Source organism: Ascaphus truei, chromosome 2 (assembly GCF_040206685.1).
Source record: "Ascaphus truei isolate aAscTru1 chromosome 2, aAscTru1.hap1, whole genome shotgun sequence".
Lineage (NCBI taxonomy): Eukaryota > Metazoa > Chordata > Amphibia > Anura > Ascaphidae > Ascaphus > Ascaphus truei.
Window position 1 is genome coordinate 465,764,272 of NC_134484.1, and position 20,616 is coordinate 465,784,887.

At 48.5% G+C, this 20,616-nt stretch overlaps 1 protein-coding gene across 9 annotated transcripts in view; it reads left to right on the forward strand.

The window, feature by feature from the left end:
• The window catches only part of MYO1G (myosin IG), a 351,169-nt gene that overhangs the window by 56,143 nt on the left and 274,410 nt on the right, over positions 1 to 20,616 (forward strand). For all 9 annotated transcript variants that reach the window (XM_075588141.1, XM_075588142.1, XM_075588138.1 and 6 more), the window contains 3 exons: positions 2,362 to 2,478; positions 13,185 to 13,391; positions 15,404 to 15,549. In XM_075588141.1, the coding sequence (XP_075444256.1) occupies positions 2,362 to 2,478; positions 13,185 to 13,391; positions 15,404 to 15,549 (470 nt within the window). The remainder of the gene's footprint in view (positions 1 to 2,361; positions 2,479 to 13,184; positions 13,392 to 15,403; positions 15,550 to 20,616) is intronic.

Genomic DNA, 20,616 nt, shown 5'->3' on the forward strand with positions numbered 1-20,616 from the left:
TTCCCATCAAATATGCCATTTGTTTTCCAAAGATGCTGTATATGTTATCTTGTTCTTCCTTCTTGTTCTTCCTTCTTAGCTCTCTAGGTGGAATTCCTCTTCCCGCCTCTGGGGTTATCCTGTTTTCTTCTGATCTGATATTCTAGTCTTCTTAGGCTGAGTCCAGAGAAGGACCGACAGCGCAGAGCCGTGCGGACGCTCCGCGCTGAGCCCCGTCATCCTCAATAAGGATGTCTTGAGAGGGGGCTCCCGCGAGCGTCCGCAGGCGTGCTGAGGCGCAGGGATTTCCAGCCGACATCGGAAATTGAATCTGAGCGCGCCGTCGGCTGAAACACCCAATCGGAGCGAGTAAGCGTCATGACGTCGGAGACGTGACATTGACGTTGGCGGGCTATTGGCCCCATGACATCAGAGCTCCGTCTCCCGATCGCGCACGCTGGCTCGCCTGCAGGTCCATACAATCCGTCCTGATTGAGCAGGCGAACCTCAGCGTCAGCGCGGAGGAGCGCTGTCGGTGCTTATATGGACGCAGCCTAATACAGAGTAAATTCCCTAGTCCGCACCCTATCCTCATTACTATGACCAAATATGTTATCACCTGTGTCTTTCCTGATCTATCTGACATAATGCATGACTGGTGTCTTTTCAAATAAGGAGCACAAACTAAGATCACAGATCATTTCTTACCAACAGTTGTTTGTAGTAAATCTAAGTCACTTATTGGTCTTCACAGGTAGCCCAAGACAGCTGTCTGTCATATCATCTATCTTAAAATCTCCATCTTTGGAGCTAGCCACACCTCTTTACTTCCAATAACCTCCTTGCAATATTATCTACTGTACATTAGTTATCCTCAGAAATAAATCTTAAGTAGCACCTGTCTTTGCCAATCACACAAAGGTCGATAACAATTTAATAATCAAAAGGAATATCTAACAGCGAGTAAAAAAAAGTGAGTGAAGCCGTCACCGCACCGTGTCCAGCAATGCTACAGAACACATACTGTGAGAGTATGGGGTCAGACTGCGTGCATTTATTCTTTACTCATTTTTATTGAGAAATTAGCCATGTATCTTCATATTTTGACTTTTCGGGGACGATGACAGAAGGAAGACATAATGTATTTGTATGTATTAAAAACACAAAAGCATCACTATTTCCTAATACATAGTTGTCATCTATACCAATAATAACTAATACTACACATTTAGCGCCTGCTCTCGCTTGTATTTTACAAGGCAATAAACTTATATCAAAACGATAGCTAAGAATGGTCTTCTGTCTTTCCCCCCCCATTAAATTAAATTGTATGAGAATAACACAGCATAACATATGGAAGCAGGACGCAAAATCAGCTCTCAAAGGGGCATTTAACTATTCAAGGCCATGGATCGAGTGGTCAGTAAATACAGAAATAAGCATTTAATACATAGCAGGCGATACCAAGTTTCAAACTTCGCCCCCATTAAACAACAGTTGGGGTCATGCAGGTTTAAAGCAGCCCCCGCACCCCAAGTAGCCACACTTTGTTCGATTGGAACTTGGGTCCTCCAGAGCTGAGCCAAGGAAGTTACCAGTATTACTTCCTGGTTTTTAAAGGGTATTTAAATGGCCGACCAATAGGAAGCGGAAATTGATGATGATGTGGCTTCCTATTGGCCCTGAGATTTGGTAGCCAATTTCTTTCCCTTGGAAGGAGATTCAAACCCAGTAACTTCACCGGTAAGTATCTCAGTGTATCTAAAATATCTACACATATCGCAGTTCAACTCCTGGGGGCGCACTGGTTCCCATCCTATAAACAAAAAAAGAGGGGCGTAAAAAGAAACGAGATGGGGAAATTGCAGCTTTAAAGGACCTGTCTGAGACGTGAAGGTGCTTCGAAGTGTCCTGTCTCACGGCTGTACTTTGTAGGGTGGGGGGTTTCTGTCACACGTTTACGCACTGTGACGTACTGTATACTGTAACGTACTTACTATAACTTACTGTATATGTGCACCTGGTATATAGCCACGACCAGCTTCCCATTGCATGGTCAGTATTTCAGCCTCACTCTGATGAGACCCCAAAGGGTCGAAACAGCTGTCTGTGAGATCAAGCTTTAAGGGATCCAGGTTAAAGTGGATAGAAAGCAAAAACGCTCATTTGCATGTTATTACCCAGAAGCCCTGGCTGCAGTGGAAGCTTTGTTTGGGAGTATGGGATCAGGCAGGTTTCGGGGACCTGTCTGAAGCAGTTTTACATAATATGACCAGTCTAAGGTCAACAGGAGTGGGTTCACATGCACGAAGTAGCGACATCTGCACTAGACCACTCGTTCTGGGTGCTTATATGCATGAATTTTTTTCTCTTCATTTGCAGTTTGTAATTAATGACAAATCCAGTTACAAAGCAGTGGTGGATTCCATGAAAGTGATCGGATTCAGCAGCGAGGAGGTGGACTCGGTCTACAGGATCCTGGCAGCAATCCTGCATCTGGTAAGAGACGGTCGCAGGGACCTACGTCATGGGCAAAAGTGAATAAGCTGAGGGTGAGACAAGCTGGGCATTCTGGGAGAGGAAATAGCAACCCCTGAGCCCGTATCTGTATGCATTCATTAAGTCAGTAGATCTTGAGGTTTTATTTGGGGAAGAAGGCCACTTTTATGCGATTCATGTACTGTTGATGACATGACCTAACTTATATGAAATAAATATTATCAATGATAATTAAAGTTGCTATGCTTCTCAGCTTTCTGTTACTCTCAGTAGTTGTCAATAGTTTACAGTAAGGGCCTACACATGTTGGTGACTTAATGGAACCCCCTAAAAATGTATTATTGCTCGGGTTGCCAGATGGCTTCTCCAAAGAAATCTGGACACAATGATGAAAGGTGCGACGCGTTACACTCGCACAGCCCCACCCCCAGGGCTCCTGACACCTCCTCCTTATTGGCTGCTGGGTAATGCAGCCAATCAGGATGGAGAAAGCTGCCCAGCCCCCTACTAACAGCCCTGCTCTCTGCCTGTTCGGGGAAATCCCGCACCCCCCTCCCCCCAAGCCGGTCAGGTCACTATGTCCAGAGAGCTAATACCAGTATACACACACATGCCCAGAGAGGTAATACCAGTATACACACACATGCCCAGAGAGGTAATACCGGTATACATACACATGCCCAGAGAGGTAATACCAGTATACACACACATGCCCAGAGAGGTAATACCAGTATACACACACATGCCCAGAGAGGTAATACCGGTATACACATACACGCCCAGAGAGGTAATACCGGTATACACATACACGCCCAGAGAGGTAATACCGGTATACACATACACGCCCAGAGAGGTAATACCGGTATACACATACACGCCCAGGGAGGTAATACCGGTATACACATACACGCCCAGAGAGGTAATACCGGTATACACACACACGCCCAGAGAGGTAATACCGGTATACACACACACCCAGTGAGGTAACACCGGTATACACATACACGCCCAGAGAGGTAATACCGGTAAACACACACACGCCCAGTGAGGTAATACCGGTATACACATACACGCCCAGAGAGGTAATACTGGTATACACATACACGCCCAGAGAGGTAATACCGGTATACACATACACGCCCAGAGAGGTAATACTGGTATACACATACACGCTCAGAGAGGTAATACCGGTATACACACACATGCCCAGAGAGGTAATACCGGTATACACACACATGCCCAGAGAGGTAATACCGGTATACACATACACGCTCAGAGAGGTAATACCGGTATACACATACACGCCCAGAGAGGTAATACCGGTATACACATACACGCCCAGAGAGGTAATACCGGTATACACATACACGCCCAGAGAGGTAATACCGGTATACACATACACGCCCAGAGAGGTAATACCGGTATACACATACACGCCCAGGGAGGTAATACCGGTATACACATACACGCCCAGAGAGGTAATACCGGTATACACACACACGCCCAGTGAGGTTATACCGGTATACACACACACCCCGTGAGGTAACACCGGTATACACATACACGCCCAGAGAGGTAATACCGGTATACACACACACGCCCAGTGAGGTAATACCGGTATACACATACACGCCCAGAGAGGTAATACTGGTATACACATACACGCCCAGAGAGGTAATACCGGTATACACATACACGCCCAGAGAGGTAATACCGGTATACACATACACGCCCAGGGAGGTAATACCGGTATACACATACACGCCCAGGGAGGTAATACCGGTATACACATACTCGCCCAGAGAGGTAATACTGGTATACACACACACGCCCAGAGAGGTAATACCGGTATACATACACACGCCCAGAGAGGTAATACCGGTATACACATACACGCCCAGAGAGGTAATACCGGTATACACATTCACGCCCAGAGAGGTAATACCGGTATACACATACACGCCCAGAGAGGTAATACCTGTATACACATACACGCCCAGAGAGGTAATACCGGAATACACATACACACCCAGAGAGGTAATACCGGTATACACATACACGCCCAGAGAGGTAATACCGGTATACACATACACGCCCAGAGAGGTAATACCGGTATACACATACACGCCCAGAGAGGTAATACCGGTATACACATACACGCCCAGAGAGGTAATACCGGTATACACATACACGCCCAGAGAGCTAATACCGGTATACACACACACGCCCAGAGAGGTAATACCGGTATACACACACACCCAGTGAGGTAACACCGGTATACACATACACGCCCAGAGAGGTAATACCGGTATACACACACACGCCCAGTGAGGTAATACCGGTATACACATACACGCCCAGAGAGGTAATACTGGTATACACATACACGCCCAGAGAGGTAATACCGGTATACACATACACGCCCAGAGAGGTAATACCGGTATACACATACACGCCCAGGGAGGTAATACCGGTATACACATACTCGCCCAGAGAGGTAATACTGGTATACACACACACGCCCAGAGAGGTAATACCGGTATACATACACACGCCCAGAGAGGTAATACCGGTATACACATACACGCCCAGAGAGGTAATACCGGTATACACATACACGCCCAGAGAGGTAATACCGGTATACACATACACGCCCAGAGAGGTAATACCTGTATACACATACACGCCCAGAGAGGTAATACCGGAATACACATACACACCCAGAGAGGTAATACCGGTATACACATACACGCCCAGAGAGGTAATACCGGTATACACATACACGCCCAGAGAGGTAATACCGGTATACACATACACGCCCAGAGAGGTAATACCGGTATACACATACACACCCAGAGAGGTAATACCGGTATACACATACACGCCCAGAGAGGTAATACCGGTATACACATACACACCCAGAGAGGTAATACCGGTATACACATACACGCCCAGAGAGATAATACCCGGTATACACATACACGCCCAGAGAGGTAATACCGGTATACACATACATGCCCAGAGAGGTAATACCGGTATACACATACACGCCCAGAGAGGTAATACCGGTATACACATACACACCCAGAGAGGTAATACCGGTATACACATACACGCCCAGAGAGATAATACCCGGTATACACATACACGCCCAGAGAGGTAATACCGGTATACACATACACGCCCAGAGAGGTAATACCGATATACACATACACACCCAGTATTACCTTTAATATTTTACTGGATAGAGTATCCAAATACTGGACAGTCCAGTTCAATACAGGACACCTGGCAACCCTATAACTGTGGAACCCCAATCCCTTTAATCCTACTTTACGTACAAACATACTATTGCTGAGGTAAGGCCTATATTTTCTAAATAAACTAACAACTTTAGAAAGAGATTGAGAGAGAAGGCACACTTTTGAATCACTTTTTGTTCTGGTGCCGTCCGGAAACGTGAGCCCCTCCACGCATGCACGTCGTTACACCCCACAAAGGGAATATCCCCGAAACAATGTGCACTTTTAACAAAAATCTTAGAATTAAAAAAAAGTATGGAATATAATGTCTATTTGACTGTAATGTAAATCAGGGCGGGCGTTGGAATGTCTCCTACTATATATACTGTATAAACTAACAACTTATGTATAACATACATCGCTTATAAAATTGGAGTCATTCATTTAACCTTTTTTGAATTATTATATTGACAAATATGGCAAAATAAAATGATTGAGTCTTGAAGAATACATTTGGTTTCCGGGAGACCCTTGGTCACCTCAGACAGAATGGCAGGTAGTTCAATGCTAGAGCTGCTGCCCCGAATAGGAGAGGTGGGTTCTGGTCCAATTGGCTCTGACACTTCAAATATTTTAGGAGGTGTGATACATTTAAATATACTTTGCATGGCTATTAGCATATTTCCCAGGGTGCCTCAGGTGTGTTCCCTTTTCAGCACAGGCATCTCAATTATTTATACGGAGGAAGATTTGGCACGGCTGTGGGAGACGCCAACAGATGTAATGACAGGAGACTGGCGTTTGGAGAAATAAACGTAGGCTTTTACTTAGCCAGAGTTCAGCAACAAAACAGGGCTTTTTCTCAGCCAAAGTTCAGTAGTACAAATGATAGCTTTTTCTGAGCCAAACTTTAGTAATACTGTATGAAGTATATGATAAAGCTCCTTTGCGGAGAGAAACGCGTTGGAGGAACCCCTGTCTTGTTTTTTGTTTTTTTTGCCTAATATGTCTAATAAATAGTTTTATTTTTAGACCTGCCTCCCGCCCTCTTCCAATGTTTGCACTGCTCCGTCTCTCCCCCTTCTACATCGATAAGGTAGCACAAAGAATAGGAGGACAGCAGACCTTGTTCAAAGTTCAGCAGGGCAACAGAACCTCAGACCCAGTTTACCTCTGCACTCCAGAACAGCGGCAGCACTGGACTCCAGCCCGCCTGTTTATAAAGGTTTCGGCCCAGGCGACTCGTTATTCATACTGCCTCCTCTAACGAACAGTTAACTATTAGCTTCCCAAACAGGGCTAGACTTTTGCTAAGATGGTTGACCCTGTTACAGTGACATATATATGTCATATATATGTCACTGTCACTATATACTGAAGACACTGGTAAATTAGAAGTCCTCCTCACATGTTAAACCAGGGGTGCGCAAACTTTTCAGTCGGTGCCCCCTTGTTTGCTGCCCCCCCCCCCACTTACCTTGTTTACGGCGAAAATGACGTTGCGGTGTCATGTGACACGTTGCCACGGTAACACAACATCACATGACCCCCACGGCGTCATTTGACGCCACTTTGCCATGGTGATGCGTCGCGCGGTCACCCAGCATTTAGTTTAAATGCTTTGGGGAAGAAAATCTCGCGTCCCCCCCGGTTTGCGCGCCCCGGTGTTAAACCATGCAGCTAAACACTTGTAGCCAGGTCTTCCCAGCCTGCCAGTGCCCCCCTCACCTGGCTGCCGATCGCGGGGGCCGCCGCGTCCAATGGCGGCTCCGTCCGGCGATGGCAGGGGAGAGGGCGGTCAGGTCCCGGCTCGGGGGTTGCCGGGGACGCGTGCAGCCGGTTGCCAAGGCCGCACGTGCATCTCAAGGCTCCCGGTGCTCCCGGAGCCGGGCGGTAAGGGCGCCGCCATTGCCCCTTAGTTCGCGCATGCGCAGTGGTCGCGCATGCGCAGGGAGAGCCCCAGAGACAGGACAAAGTTGTGCGAGAGCAAGGAAAGCCAAGGGGAGGTTGAGGCAGCCCAGGATAGCTTGAGCAGGCGCAGTACAGCCTAGGAAAAGCCCGCGAAGCCCTAGCCTACCAGGGAAGGCTCTGAGCTGGGACTACAGATCCCAAGAGCCTTTGCGCGCCCCACGTGATGCCAGGGAACCAATAGGGCTTAAGCTGTCTTTGCAAGAGAGATACATTTGGCGTGCTTGGAGCACGTTAGGTGTTAGTCAGAGACCGGAGCAGCCCAGGTAAGGAGGTAGGGTACCGGAGTCCAGGACTCACTGTACTAGGCCAGCACCCCCAGGGTCTGAGGTAGCTCTCTCCAAGAGAGAGAGTGTTGCCAGGGACTGCTCTAGAGAGAGGGACCCTGTCACTCAGGTTAGTCAGTTGGAGCAGGGGAGCTGTGAGGGAAGGAAGGGTGCGGGGAGCGCGTGCAGCTCCTGCGGCCCTATAGGTACCCACACCCCAGGTAGACCCCAACCCCCCACTAGGGTAGTGGGTAATTGCTGAGGGAGGCCCAAGATAGGGACGCTGCCCTTAGTGTTAGAGTGCTGCCTTGTCAGAGTCACGGCTGTCAGTGCTGTGAGGTCTGACAGGCAGGCACCTTGTTGCGCAGCACGTTGGCTGCCAGCATCCAGTGAGCTACAGCTTGCTGCTGGAGGCGCTGGGAATCGGTAGGTAGTAGTGAGGTTGAGGGGACTTGGTTAGTTAGGGGAGTGGGACAGGTCATTAACCCCTGTAGGCCCCTAGGAGTTTCCCCAAAGCCACTACAGGTTGCTGTGCTATAGGGACGGCCTATAGTATAGCTCGTGCCACTTAGATAGATAGGGACACAGCGGCTGCTGCTGTTCTTGTGAAGCGGTTCGGACCCACGTTGGGGTCCGCAGAGACTATTCCAGAGTGGGACCGCCCTGGCGGTCCACGCGTGCCTGGAGTCCGTTTGGGGATCAGATGACGTCATCCTACTACTGACCCTTTGTGAAGCGTTGCTGACCCGAGCACCGGAGTGCTCGGCAGATATCTACAGTCATAAGTGCACCACCGGGCCCTTAGCTTAAATAGTGACTGCGCAGTCACCCATTGACTCTCTGCAAGAGTGCGGGACATTGGGTGGGGTTCTTTGGACACTGGGTGGGATCACCTGGTGTTGGGGAATCGTCCTGCAAGACGTCACGGTTAGTGTCTCCTCGAGAGAGGGACACAGGTTATATTATGGTATGGCCGTGATATGTTATCTTGCATGATAGTAAAGTCCTTAGTTATATGACTTCATGTCTATGTGATTATTGTGATTGTCCTGCGAGGAACCACTCCCCCTTTGGTGGGAGCCATCGCAGGTGGAGGCGCTGCACCGAATGTAAGTGGTTGTCCATAGTATAATTGCCCCAGGTTCCCCGTGGCGGAAGCTCAGCCCTCCTGTGAGCCGACAGGTATAGCACCAAATACCGAGTAACACTATATGTTCCTGCACCCACACAGTATAATCTGCGATTGGGGGGGGGGGAAACCCGTTACACACTTTTTATAGATGTGGCTGAAATGGTGCGATTTGCAATACAGAATGATTCCCCTCTCCCCCCTCCCCACATTTCATTCCGTGGTATCTGGACCTGCCAAACCGCACCGTTTGACAATGCCCACTTCGGAGCTACTAGAACAAGCCCCTTAAACCCCAACGTGTTAATTATCCGCCTGGTAAAGAAGTGATCGTGCCACCCGATGTCTTCACTTGAGTTCGACCTTTCATTTGACCTATCCCTTGATACATTGGGGTAAACGTAGCAATGTAAAGAAAGTGCAGAGATGTTTTGTTTTCACACATCACATTGGTGTCAAATATGAGGGAATCTTCTCCCACGCGTGACACCAATTGTATAGCCAAGAAAGTTTACCCCACTCCAGGCCTGGTACACTTCTTCCAAGCAAATAATAAATAAAAGTGTGACCCCCGGAGACGGACACTTTGCTACATCTCATTGTACCCCCGTGCGTTGTATAACTCCTCGCAGTGACAGCCCTCGAATCGCAAGCCGGCGTTCTTGGCACGCAAAAAAAAGAAAAAGAAAGCAAAGACGTTGATACATTAACGCAAAGAGACACACGGGGAAAATGATGCATTTGTGCGCCCGTTTTGCTTCACATTTGCTTTGATACATCACCCCTATCGCCTGTCTTAGAAGATATCCAATATCGCCGTAAACGTACCTACTTTACATGCGACGCCAGCCGCCCCGGCGGGTAAATGTCACGCTGTCACCGCCTTTGTAGGAGAAGAACAACAAAACACGGCAGGCCGTCACGCAGAAAGAATGAGCAAAGACGTCATTTAGTAGTGGTCCATAGTAATATCGATGTTTCGGTCCCCTAAGGCAGGGGGGCTCAACTCCAGTTCTCAAGCCCCTCCCCCCTCCCCAACAGGTCAGGTTTTCAAGATATCCCTGCAGGTCCCAGGGTTGCCGCCTTCTACTGGAGGCCAATCTGGAGAGAAATAAATAAATACAAATTCCCTTACTTGGTGTAGCGGCGCCTCCCGGCATCCTGCTGCAATTCCCCCTCCGACTGCTGTGAACATGGCAGCGCCGGCGTCATTTCATGCCGCCTTGCCGTGACAATGGTACGTGACATCACACGACGTGACGTAGCATCATGTCACCACGCTGCCATGTTCACTGCAGTTGGAGGGGGAATTGCAGGAGAATACCGGAGAATGCCAGAGACGCCGCCGCAGCACGCCGCACCCCGCCGCCACCCGGAGATTAACAGGCTACACCCGTAGCCCGGAGGCAAGCGCCCGAAACCCGGAGTCTCCGGGTCAAACCCGGAGGAGGTGGCAACCCGGGCAGGTCCCCGAACCTGAATAAAAATAAAAACAGTACGATCTCCGGTAAGGCCGCGCCCGTGCTTCCTGCTCGCGAGCGTGAGTTGCACTAGTGTGAGTGTGTCTAGCAACCATTTGCACCACTCACCACTTAGTTGTTGAATCCTTTAGGTACAAGGTTCAGACTTGCAATTTGATTTTCAAGCACACAGCTGACACACACACACACACACACACACACACACACACACACACACAGACACACACACACACACACACACACACACACACACACACACACACACACACACACACACACACACACACACACACACACACACACACACACACACACACACACACACAGTGGCACACACAGTGGCACACACAGTGGCACACACACACACACACACACACACACACACACACACACACACACACACACACACACACACACACACACACTGGCACACACACTGGCACACACAGTGGCACACACACACACACACACACACACACACACACACTGGCACACACACTGGCACACACAGTGGCACACACACACACACGTGGGTTATTCCAGTAAATAAACTATTTGTCAACCTAGTGTGTTCTCAGCTGCTTATCGACAGTCTGTTAATTTAACCTAATACCCTACTCTTTACCCGTAGACACCAGTTACTACGATTCTAGTACAATATTGTTTAAGTGTTAATTGATTTAATACAGCTCAATTAACCTTTTTTAACCTATTAGTGATCCAGGGTGCCACACTCCCACCGACATAGGATCAATAGTGTATGTCTACTATATGTCTATTTTACACCACCTTTATTTTAAGCTGGGTTTCTTCTCTCCTTTTGTATCCTACATAGCCTACCCATCAGCACCCCCCCCCCTTTTTTTTTTACAGCCCCATCAACTATAAGCTGAAGCGGGGTTCCCCTATAGTGTTCTATGTATCTGGGCAATGACATTAATAATTTTCCTCGTATTGTCTGACGCTTGGCGTTCACTCACAAATCCCACCTGGCCATAATGAATTCATCTCGGAAGTATTGGATTCCAGCTGTTAGCCAGGATTTTACTGTAGATTTTTCAGGTCCGTATTTAGCAGTGAAATTGGCCTGTAGCTGCCACGGCACATAGGGACTTTCCCCTCTTTAGGGATCACCACTATATTGGCCTTCATCATTTGCGGAAGGAATTGGTTTTCCGCTAAGAAAACCATTAAATAGACCCAGCAAAATTTCTATAGAATTTGTATAGCATAGGTTTGAAAAACCCTCCGGTCCGGGCGCCTTCGGTGGTTTCAATGAGCTGACCGCCCTCCCAAGTTCTATCGGAGTGATTTTTGCGTTTAAAATGTTATGGCCTTCCTCTGTCAATTTTGGGAGATTACAATCCTTCAAATATTCCTCAATCTGGGTCAAAACGGGGATTTTAGTTGACGGAGTTGAATTGTCTAGTTCATAGAGCTTCGTGTAGAACTTACAGTAGCCAATTCCTCTGCATCCTTTGAAGGATTGTATGTCACATCTCCCCCTTTTATCTTAATGGCCGAGACCGATGTCCTCGATTTGACCCCCCTAAATTTATTTGCCAGAACACGGTCTGCTTTATCTCCCTTGTCGTAGTATGTCTGCTTAGTCCATTAAAGAGCCTTCTCTACATCCCCCAGCCTTCTAAGTCCCCCCTTTGCCGGATTCAGAATTTTGTACATTTTTCTCGATGGATTTTTTAAAATCTTTACTTTCTAACGCTATATTCTGATCCGTTACATTTTTCTGTCTTTCCAATTTTTTTCCTTTTCTTGTATGATGAGATAAGCTGTCCTCTAATCGGGGCCTTATGAGCCTCCCATAAAATTGCTGCTGACTCTACGGAACCCGTTATTAGTCTGGAAATAGTTGTTAAGCGCATCGCCACTTTGTGAGCTAATCTCCGAGTGGTTTAGTAGCGAGTAATTTATCCTCCAATGGAATGAGCGTTGTTTTATTTTAACGCTACAAGTATTTTCTCATAGTACAGAACTGATTTATTAAAAAAAAACAACACCTGTAGGCTATTGCTTGGTCTGCAGCTTTCAGTGATGATGAGCGTGAGGGTGATTGCACTGGTGAGCGTAGAAAGGATGGATGTTTCGCGTCACCGCTGCCTCGCTAAGAAGCGGGACGTCCGTTTGCCTGGTGGGTCTGGAGGCTCCGGGCTAGTTTAAGAGCGGTTAAATAGCCCCAGTCATGGCAGTTTTTTCAGGGTTAAGTGCGGGTTAACCTTGATAGACGGGGCTCCGATGGTATAGTATTACCTTGTGGTGGCATTTACCGGTGAGTGGGGTGCGGTGGGTGGGACTCATTCTGGCAGCTAGTGAAGATTCAGCGGAGCAGCCAGGGCTGGGCGGTGTCTGGCTTGATGGGTTGCAGGCCGTGGCTTGAGTGCCATTGACCGTACTGGCTGGTGGAACAGGCTGGCAGAGTTTGGGAAATTGGCGTTCTGTTGATGTGTGTGCTTTATTTAAGGGTATATTCAGGGGGTTGGGGGGAGGGATATTGTAGGCTCTAAGGCCATGCATTTCTGCTTTGCCTGACCGCGTAATAATGTCAAGCCGACCGCCATCGTTTTGACCTGCCCTTCAGGTGACGGACTCTTGTCATTTCCAGGGTAACGTGTGCTTTGTTACGGACGGAGACACCGTGGTCGTAGAGAACGGCGCCCTGGTCTCGCACATAGCGCAGCTGACGTCCAGCAAGCCTGACCGGGTGATGAAGACCCTTCTGTACAGGACCATGGCAGCAGGCGGGGGAGAGGTCATAGAGAAAGGGCACAGTGCCAAAGAGGCCAGCTATGCCAGGGATGCCTGCGCCAAGGTAAGATGGACTAAGAGGGGCTAATCCTTAGGGCGCGTTAAGGGGGCAATTCCCAACCAGAAATGAGCTACGCGGAAAGCGAGCTCAACGCGCTAAACCAGATAACTTTATTTATTTTGTACCGGTTTGATTGTAAATTTGATGTAAACAGATGTTGGGCTTATTTTTTAAGGGTAAGAAAAAACAGTTTTAAAATCACTGAACATGGAAAAAAATAGGAGAAAAGAGATTCTCCCCCCTGACCCCCCCCCCCTTCCCCACTCCCCCCCTACGCATTGCAGAGCATGGGGCGGAAATATTTCAAGAATAAAAGAAAAACATATATGGGAATTGCATGTAAGGCTGGCTCTGGCCGAAATAATGCAGGTATCGCGTAATAAATCTGCCCGTAACGGGCTATAGAACAATTCTGTTACATTCCCCTACTTCTAATCTGGCCCATCCATGCAAACGTGCGCTGCGCCGCAGACAGATTTCTGGGGGCCCAGGACTAGAGCTTCGGCCGGGCTTCCCCTTCCCCCCGTGTCGGCCGCCTTGATAGCCCTCCCCTTTCACACCTGTATTTCTCTCCCCCCTCTGTCTTTCACGCTTCCCCCCTCTCTTCCTCACTCACTCCCCCCCCTTCTTACACCTCCTCTCACCGCTCACTCTCCAAACCCCCTCTGCTATCATTCAATTACCCCGTCTCACTCAATGCCCCCTTTCCTCACGCTCATTTCCCCCTACTCCCCTGGCCATACACACACACAATTCCCCTCAATACCCATACAACCCCCCCCCAATACATACACAATACACAGTACCCCCTTCCAATACAAATCTAACACTCCAAATACAAATACTACTACAACCTCCCAGATACAGACACACTACACCCCCTCCCAGATGAAAACACCCCCAGATGCAGACACTACACACCCCCTCCAGATGCAAACACCCTCCCCCAGATGCAAACACCCCCCAGATGAAGACACTACACCCCCTCCAGATGCAAACATCCTCCCCCAGATGCAACCCCCTACCCCACCAGATACAAACAGCCATACTGCCCCCCCAGCTACAATTGCCACCACCCCCCAAATATAATTCCCCACTTACAAACACACTTACCACCCCCCCCCCCAAGTTTGATGGCTGCGGCACAGGGAGATGAAATGATTTGTCGACGGTCAAAAGGAGCCAGATTCGCACCTGCAAGTGTTCAGGATAATATTTTAACCCCTTCGCTGCTAGAGCGACCTGCATTGTTTGGTTTTCCCAGTCCCTATCTTCAGATGGACGTAGGTCAAACCGAGATGGTCCAACAAAGGCCACCCAACAGGTGAGGCTTGCCGGATATCCCTGCTTCAGCACAGGTGGCTCTGCGACTGAGCCACTGATTGAGCCACCTGTGCTGAAGCAGGGATATCCAGCAAACCTGACCTGTTGGGTGGCCCTTGAGGACTGGAGTTGGCCACTCCTGGACTTGAGGATATGAATATGTACACCCAGAAAAGGGGGTTAAAGTGAGATCCTTTTTTATATCTCGAAGGCATCGGCGGGACAGTGAACGACCGGAGGCAACTTTCAGGCAAGAAAGAAGTATGACATGGGGCCAGGCTGGGGGTGCTTGAGTCAGGGGAAATAGGAGAACATTCTAAGTGACTGAAAGAGTAGCTGATGCATGGAACAGCCTCACAGCAGACGTATTCATGGAAAAATACAGCCTGTAAACTCAAAAATGCTTGGGATGGACACAAGGGGACCCCGAGACACGGGATGAAAAGATGATCGATTCTGGAGTCTACGACCCTTCCTCACCATGCTACAAACTTCCATGTGATGTAGAAGACTTTAGTCCCATTTACTTAAATGGAGCTCAAGTCTCCAGCACTGGGAAAATGCCTTAACCGCATATTGAACAGGCGTGAGGGGGGGTGGAGGGGAAGGGCAGGGGGGAGGGAAAGGGCAGGGGGGGGGGGGGAGAAATAGGGCCCTTTAATATGGCTAATGTCTTTGTTTCTACTCAATAGGCCTTCTACGAGCGGCTGTTCTGCTGGATCGTCGGCCGTATAAACGGCGTGATAGAGGTGAAGAATTACGACGCCCGGATCCACGGCAAGAACACCGTGATTGGAGTCCTGGATATTTACGGCTTTGAGATCTTTGATAATAACAGGTGAGCGAGTAAAGAGGGACGAGACCTGTACTTACACTCTCTGGGAGCCCCTTCTCCTCCGGTTTCTGCACGGAACACTGGATGTCCTGCTGCTGCCTGTGATACAATGTCCCACTTCTTAGTACCGGGCTGTGTCACTCTCAGTTCTACCTGCTCCTGTGCACAGCCGGGGTATAGACACGAGAGGCAGGTACACGTGGTGTCCAGTCTATATCCTGTGACACGTGCCACCACGGGGGAACTCGCACTCTGTCCTGACCTCACACTCTCCTGCTGTCTGCATCAGCAGCCAGGGCCCTGCGTGGATGGCAGTCATATTGTACTGGGAAGCAAAGGCAAACATTATCATCTAGGTATGTGTTGTCTTTATGTTTATACAGCGACAACCAGGTGCGCAGTAATATTTACAGACATTACAATACAGGGAATATAATAATACAGATGGGGTAAGTGCACCAAGACATACATAATGTAGCATTGGAGAAAGAAGTCCCTGCTCCGAAGCTTACAATCTAATCGGCATATGGGGAGACACGAAGAAACAGTAGGAGTATGTGTGAGTGCGCTGGTCAGTGTGTGTATAAGAGCATACTGCAGTATTAGTGAGTAGAGGTCACACAGGGCTATATAAACACAGGGTTGAACAGGTGAGTGTTCAGATGGGCTTTGAAGGTAGAACGAAGGTGGAAGTTCAGGGGAAGGGAATTTCAGAGGTACTGTGGGGTGCAGCATGTGAGAGGCTGTAGGCGTGAAGGAGCTGTGGTGACATGGTGGTAGAGAGGAGACGGGCCTGAGCAGAGCAGAGAGAGCGAGTAGGGGGCCGCTTTAAGGCTCTGGTGGGCCCTGGGCAAAATATAAACTAGTGGGCCCCATAGAGCCTTTACCTATAAGTGAAAAATAATGAAACTAATAATTTGGGGCATGGGTAGGTGGAGGGGAAGTTATGGAACTGGGGTGGGGGGGTTGGGAGAGAGGTTAAGGACTTGGATGGGGCGGAGTAGTTATGGACTTTGGGGGGGGAGGAGAAGGTATGGGCATGGGTGGCAGGGAGGGCCACAACATATGGAGGGGGGGGGGAGCTGAGTTTCTCTATCTGTCTCTCTATCTGTATCTGAATCTCTCTCTCTCTCTCTCTCTCTCTCTCTCTCTCTCTCCTTTTATATGTCAAAGTACATGAATTCCGCGTTAAGCAGAAATCCCCTCTACTCACCATAAATAACAAATTAAATAAATAAAGGTTTCCTTTTCTTTTTGCCAACGTGGAGTCATTTTGCTGCTGTATTTCGCGATCCCACTCTCTTTAAATGCTGTAATTGCTGAAACTGTGCCTCCTTGGGAAATTAAAATGGCCGCTGTCATCAACACACAGTAAAAGAACAATGGCTGCCACGGTTCATGGCAGTTGAAATAATAATAATCTGATGAAACCCAAGCAAAACTAAAGTTTAAAAATAATAATTAAAAGCGGTTATGACTTCATTTTTGGGGGATTGCTGCTTAAATGTTGGATAATGTGAGAAACAGTAATTTATGGCTTACTCGCGGCAGTGAAAAGGTTAATAACCAAACAGACGGCAGGATGGGTAACAGATGAAAGACCCATATCTCTGATTTTCCAAACCCGACTCCTCGGAATCGGTTCTGATGCGATTTTGGCACACACTGGCGCGGCGGCCTTTCCCTCCTATCCTGCGGACTGACAGCAGAGGGGAAGCCGCGCGGATAATTACGTGCCCACTTCCGCTCGCTAACATCTCTGGAGAGGGCAGCGATGAGGGGTAACAGTGAGGCCTATGCACTTTCTGACATTGTTCTCACGTATAGTGGCAATCCGAGCTAGCAATTCATTTTCACATCGGATTGAAAAGCAGGGGGTCTCCGGATTTGCCCCCCCCCACCCCATTATTTCAGCTCCGGGTACTCCCTGCTTCGAGATACAGACCTCCATAGGGGGTGCCGGTAGCGGTCGCGTAATGGCGGAGTTTCACGGCTGCCGCGCCCTGCTGGCCAATAGGAAGCCGTGATGTCATCAGGTTTGGTTTCCTAGCGGCTCACGTGACGTGGGAGCTTTAAAGTTTGCCGAGATACCGGTATAACCCGAACTGGGAGGTGGAAAAAACGTTCCCAAACCTCCAAGGACCCCCCCCCCTACTTACAAAGATATTTGAGCTTGGACACCCCCAGCCGCCAGCATCATCCCTGCTCCGGCGGCCAATAGAAAGCCGCAATGTTATTGTTTTCTACAGATCAGCTCCGGTGCAAGGAATATTAAGAAAATATATATGGGGGGGATGGGGAGGATGGGGATTGCTGGAGTACGTTGCTTTGCCGACCAATGCAGCGAGGGGTTAACTCCACGAAGAGTAAAAAGGTCAAGGAGGCCAAAAATAGGACAACTGGTGACTGGGTGAACACTGCAAAGGAGGGTGAATCATCACCCTTTATTGTTCAAAGGGAGCATGACGCTGGCAGACAAGCAGATCATAGGTAGAGGGAGCAGTTAGTCATCTGTATTGTGCCCGCACCTGGGCCTCTGTGTGTGCCCGCACGGATATCACTTGCATTCTTCAAGGGTATTGCGAGACAACCCATATACGCAGAGTAATGGTAAGGAGGCAGGGGGGAGGGAACGCACTAGAAGGACAGCAGGGCAGGTTTGTTGTCAACAACAAAAATAGGAAGGCAATTATCTTGCTCAGAAAAAATACCTGTGTGCGCCAACGCGTTTCGGTGCCAGCTGGGAACGTCATCGGGGTTGACAGAACATGGCCACTTAAGCGCCCTCCCGTGCCCTCCCCCCGTGTGCCAGCGAATGTTGCAGCCGTCGGCTCCAAGGTCATCTTGTGTTGAGGTCAAAATGTCTTCAAGATCCTTACGCCCGAGGAACGCAAGAGCAGTCATTACCCCTATTGAAAGGAGGACGTCACGGGGCGTAATGATGTTGAAGACGTCGCGGCGTCACACGTGACTGTAGCTGGAGCGATTTGTGGCCTAGGGGTAGACGCGACCGGGAGGCGTGTCGTGAGGCGTGGCCGTGACATCACGGAGCTGGTTCGCCCTCATTGGGTGAACCGCCCACGTGGCCTGGCCATCATGTGACAGAAACAGATTTATTTGTCTGCTCATGGATCGCGAGCACCGGCGCTTCTCATCGCGCACGCTCTATGGCCTGGCTCATAGAGGCATGGCATTTTGATTGTGCCGTTTCATGCGCGGTCGTGCTCACCATAGATGCGCATAATAGTGATAATCCGCCTGCCGCACATGTAGAGTATTAGTGATATCCCTCCTCCTGCACATGTAGAGTATTAGTGATAACCCTCCTCCTGCACATGTAGAGTAATAGTGATAACCCTCCTCTTGCACATGTAGAGTAATAGTGATAACCCTCCTGATGCACATGTAGAGTATTAGTGATAACCCTCCTCCTGCACATGTAGACTTATTAGTGATAACCCACCTGCCACACATGTTGAGTATTAGTGATAACCCTTCTGCTGAACATGTAGAGTATTAGTGATAACCCTCCTCCTGCACATGTAGAGTAATAGTGATAACCCTCCTCCTGCACATGTAGAGTATTAGTGATAACCCTCCTCCTGCACATGTAGAGTAATAGTGATAACCCTCCTCCTGCACATGTAGACTATTAGTGATAACCCTCCTCCTGCATATGTAGAGTATTAGTGATAACCCTCCTCCTGCACATGTAGAGTATTAGTGATAACCCTCCTCCTGCACATGTAGAGTATTAGTGATAACCCTCCTCCTGCACATGTAGAGTATTAGTGATAACCCTCCTCCTGCACATGTAGAGTATTAGTGATAACCCTCCTCCTGCACATGTAGAATAATAGTGATAACCCTCCTGATGCACATGTAGAGTATTAGTGATAATCCTCCTCCTGCACATGTAGAGAATTAGTGATAACCCACCTGCCACACATGTTGAGTATTAGTGATAACCCTCCTGCTGAACATGTAGAGTATTAGTGATAACCCTCCTCCTGCACATGTAGAGTATTAGTGATAACCCTCCTCCTGCACACGTAGAGTATTAGTGATAACCCTCCTGCTGAACATGTAGAGTATTAGTGATAACCCTCCTCCTGCACACGTAGAGTAATAGTGATGACCCTCCTCCTGCACATGTAGAGTATTAGTGATAACCCTCCTCCTGCACAGGTAGAGAATTAGTGATAACCCTCCTCCTGCATATGTAGAGTATTAGTGATAACCCTCCTCCTGCACATGTAGAGTATTAGTGATAACCCTCCTCCTGCACATGTAGAATAATAGTGATAACCTTCCTGATGCACATGTAGAGTATTAGTAATAACCCTCCTGCCACACATGTTGAGTATTTTAATAACCCTCCTGCTGAACATGTAGAGTATTAGTGATAACCCTCCTCCTGCACATGTAGAGTAATAGTGATAACCCACCTGCCACACATGTTGAGTATTTTAATAACCCTCCTGCTGAACATGTAGAGTATTAGTGATAACCCTCCTCCTGCACATGTAGAGTAATAGTGATAACCCTCGTCCTGCACATGTAGAGTATTAGTGATAACCCACCTGCGACACATGTAGAGTATTAGTGATAACCCTCCTCCTGCACATGTAGAGTAATAGTGATAACCCGCCTGCTGTACATGTAGAGTAATAGTGATAACCCACCTGCCACACATGTAGAGTAATAGTAATAACCCTCCTGCTGAACATGTAGAGTATTAGTAATAACCCTCCTGCTGTACATGTAGAGTAATAGTGATAACTCGCCTGCCACACATGTTGAGTATTAGTAATAACCCTCCTGCTGAACATGTAGAGTATTAGTGATAACCCTCCTCCTGCACATGTAGAATAATAGTGATAACCTTCCTGATGCACATGTAGAGTATTAGTGATAACCCTCCTCCTGCACATGTAGAGTATTAGTGATAACCCTCCTCCTGCACATGTAGAGTATTAGTGATAACCCTCCTCCTGCACATGTAGAATAATAGTGATAACCCTCCTGATGCACATGTAGAGTATTAGTGATAACCCTCCTCCTGCACAT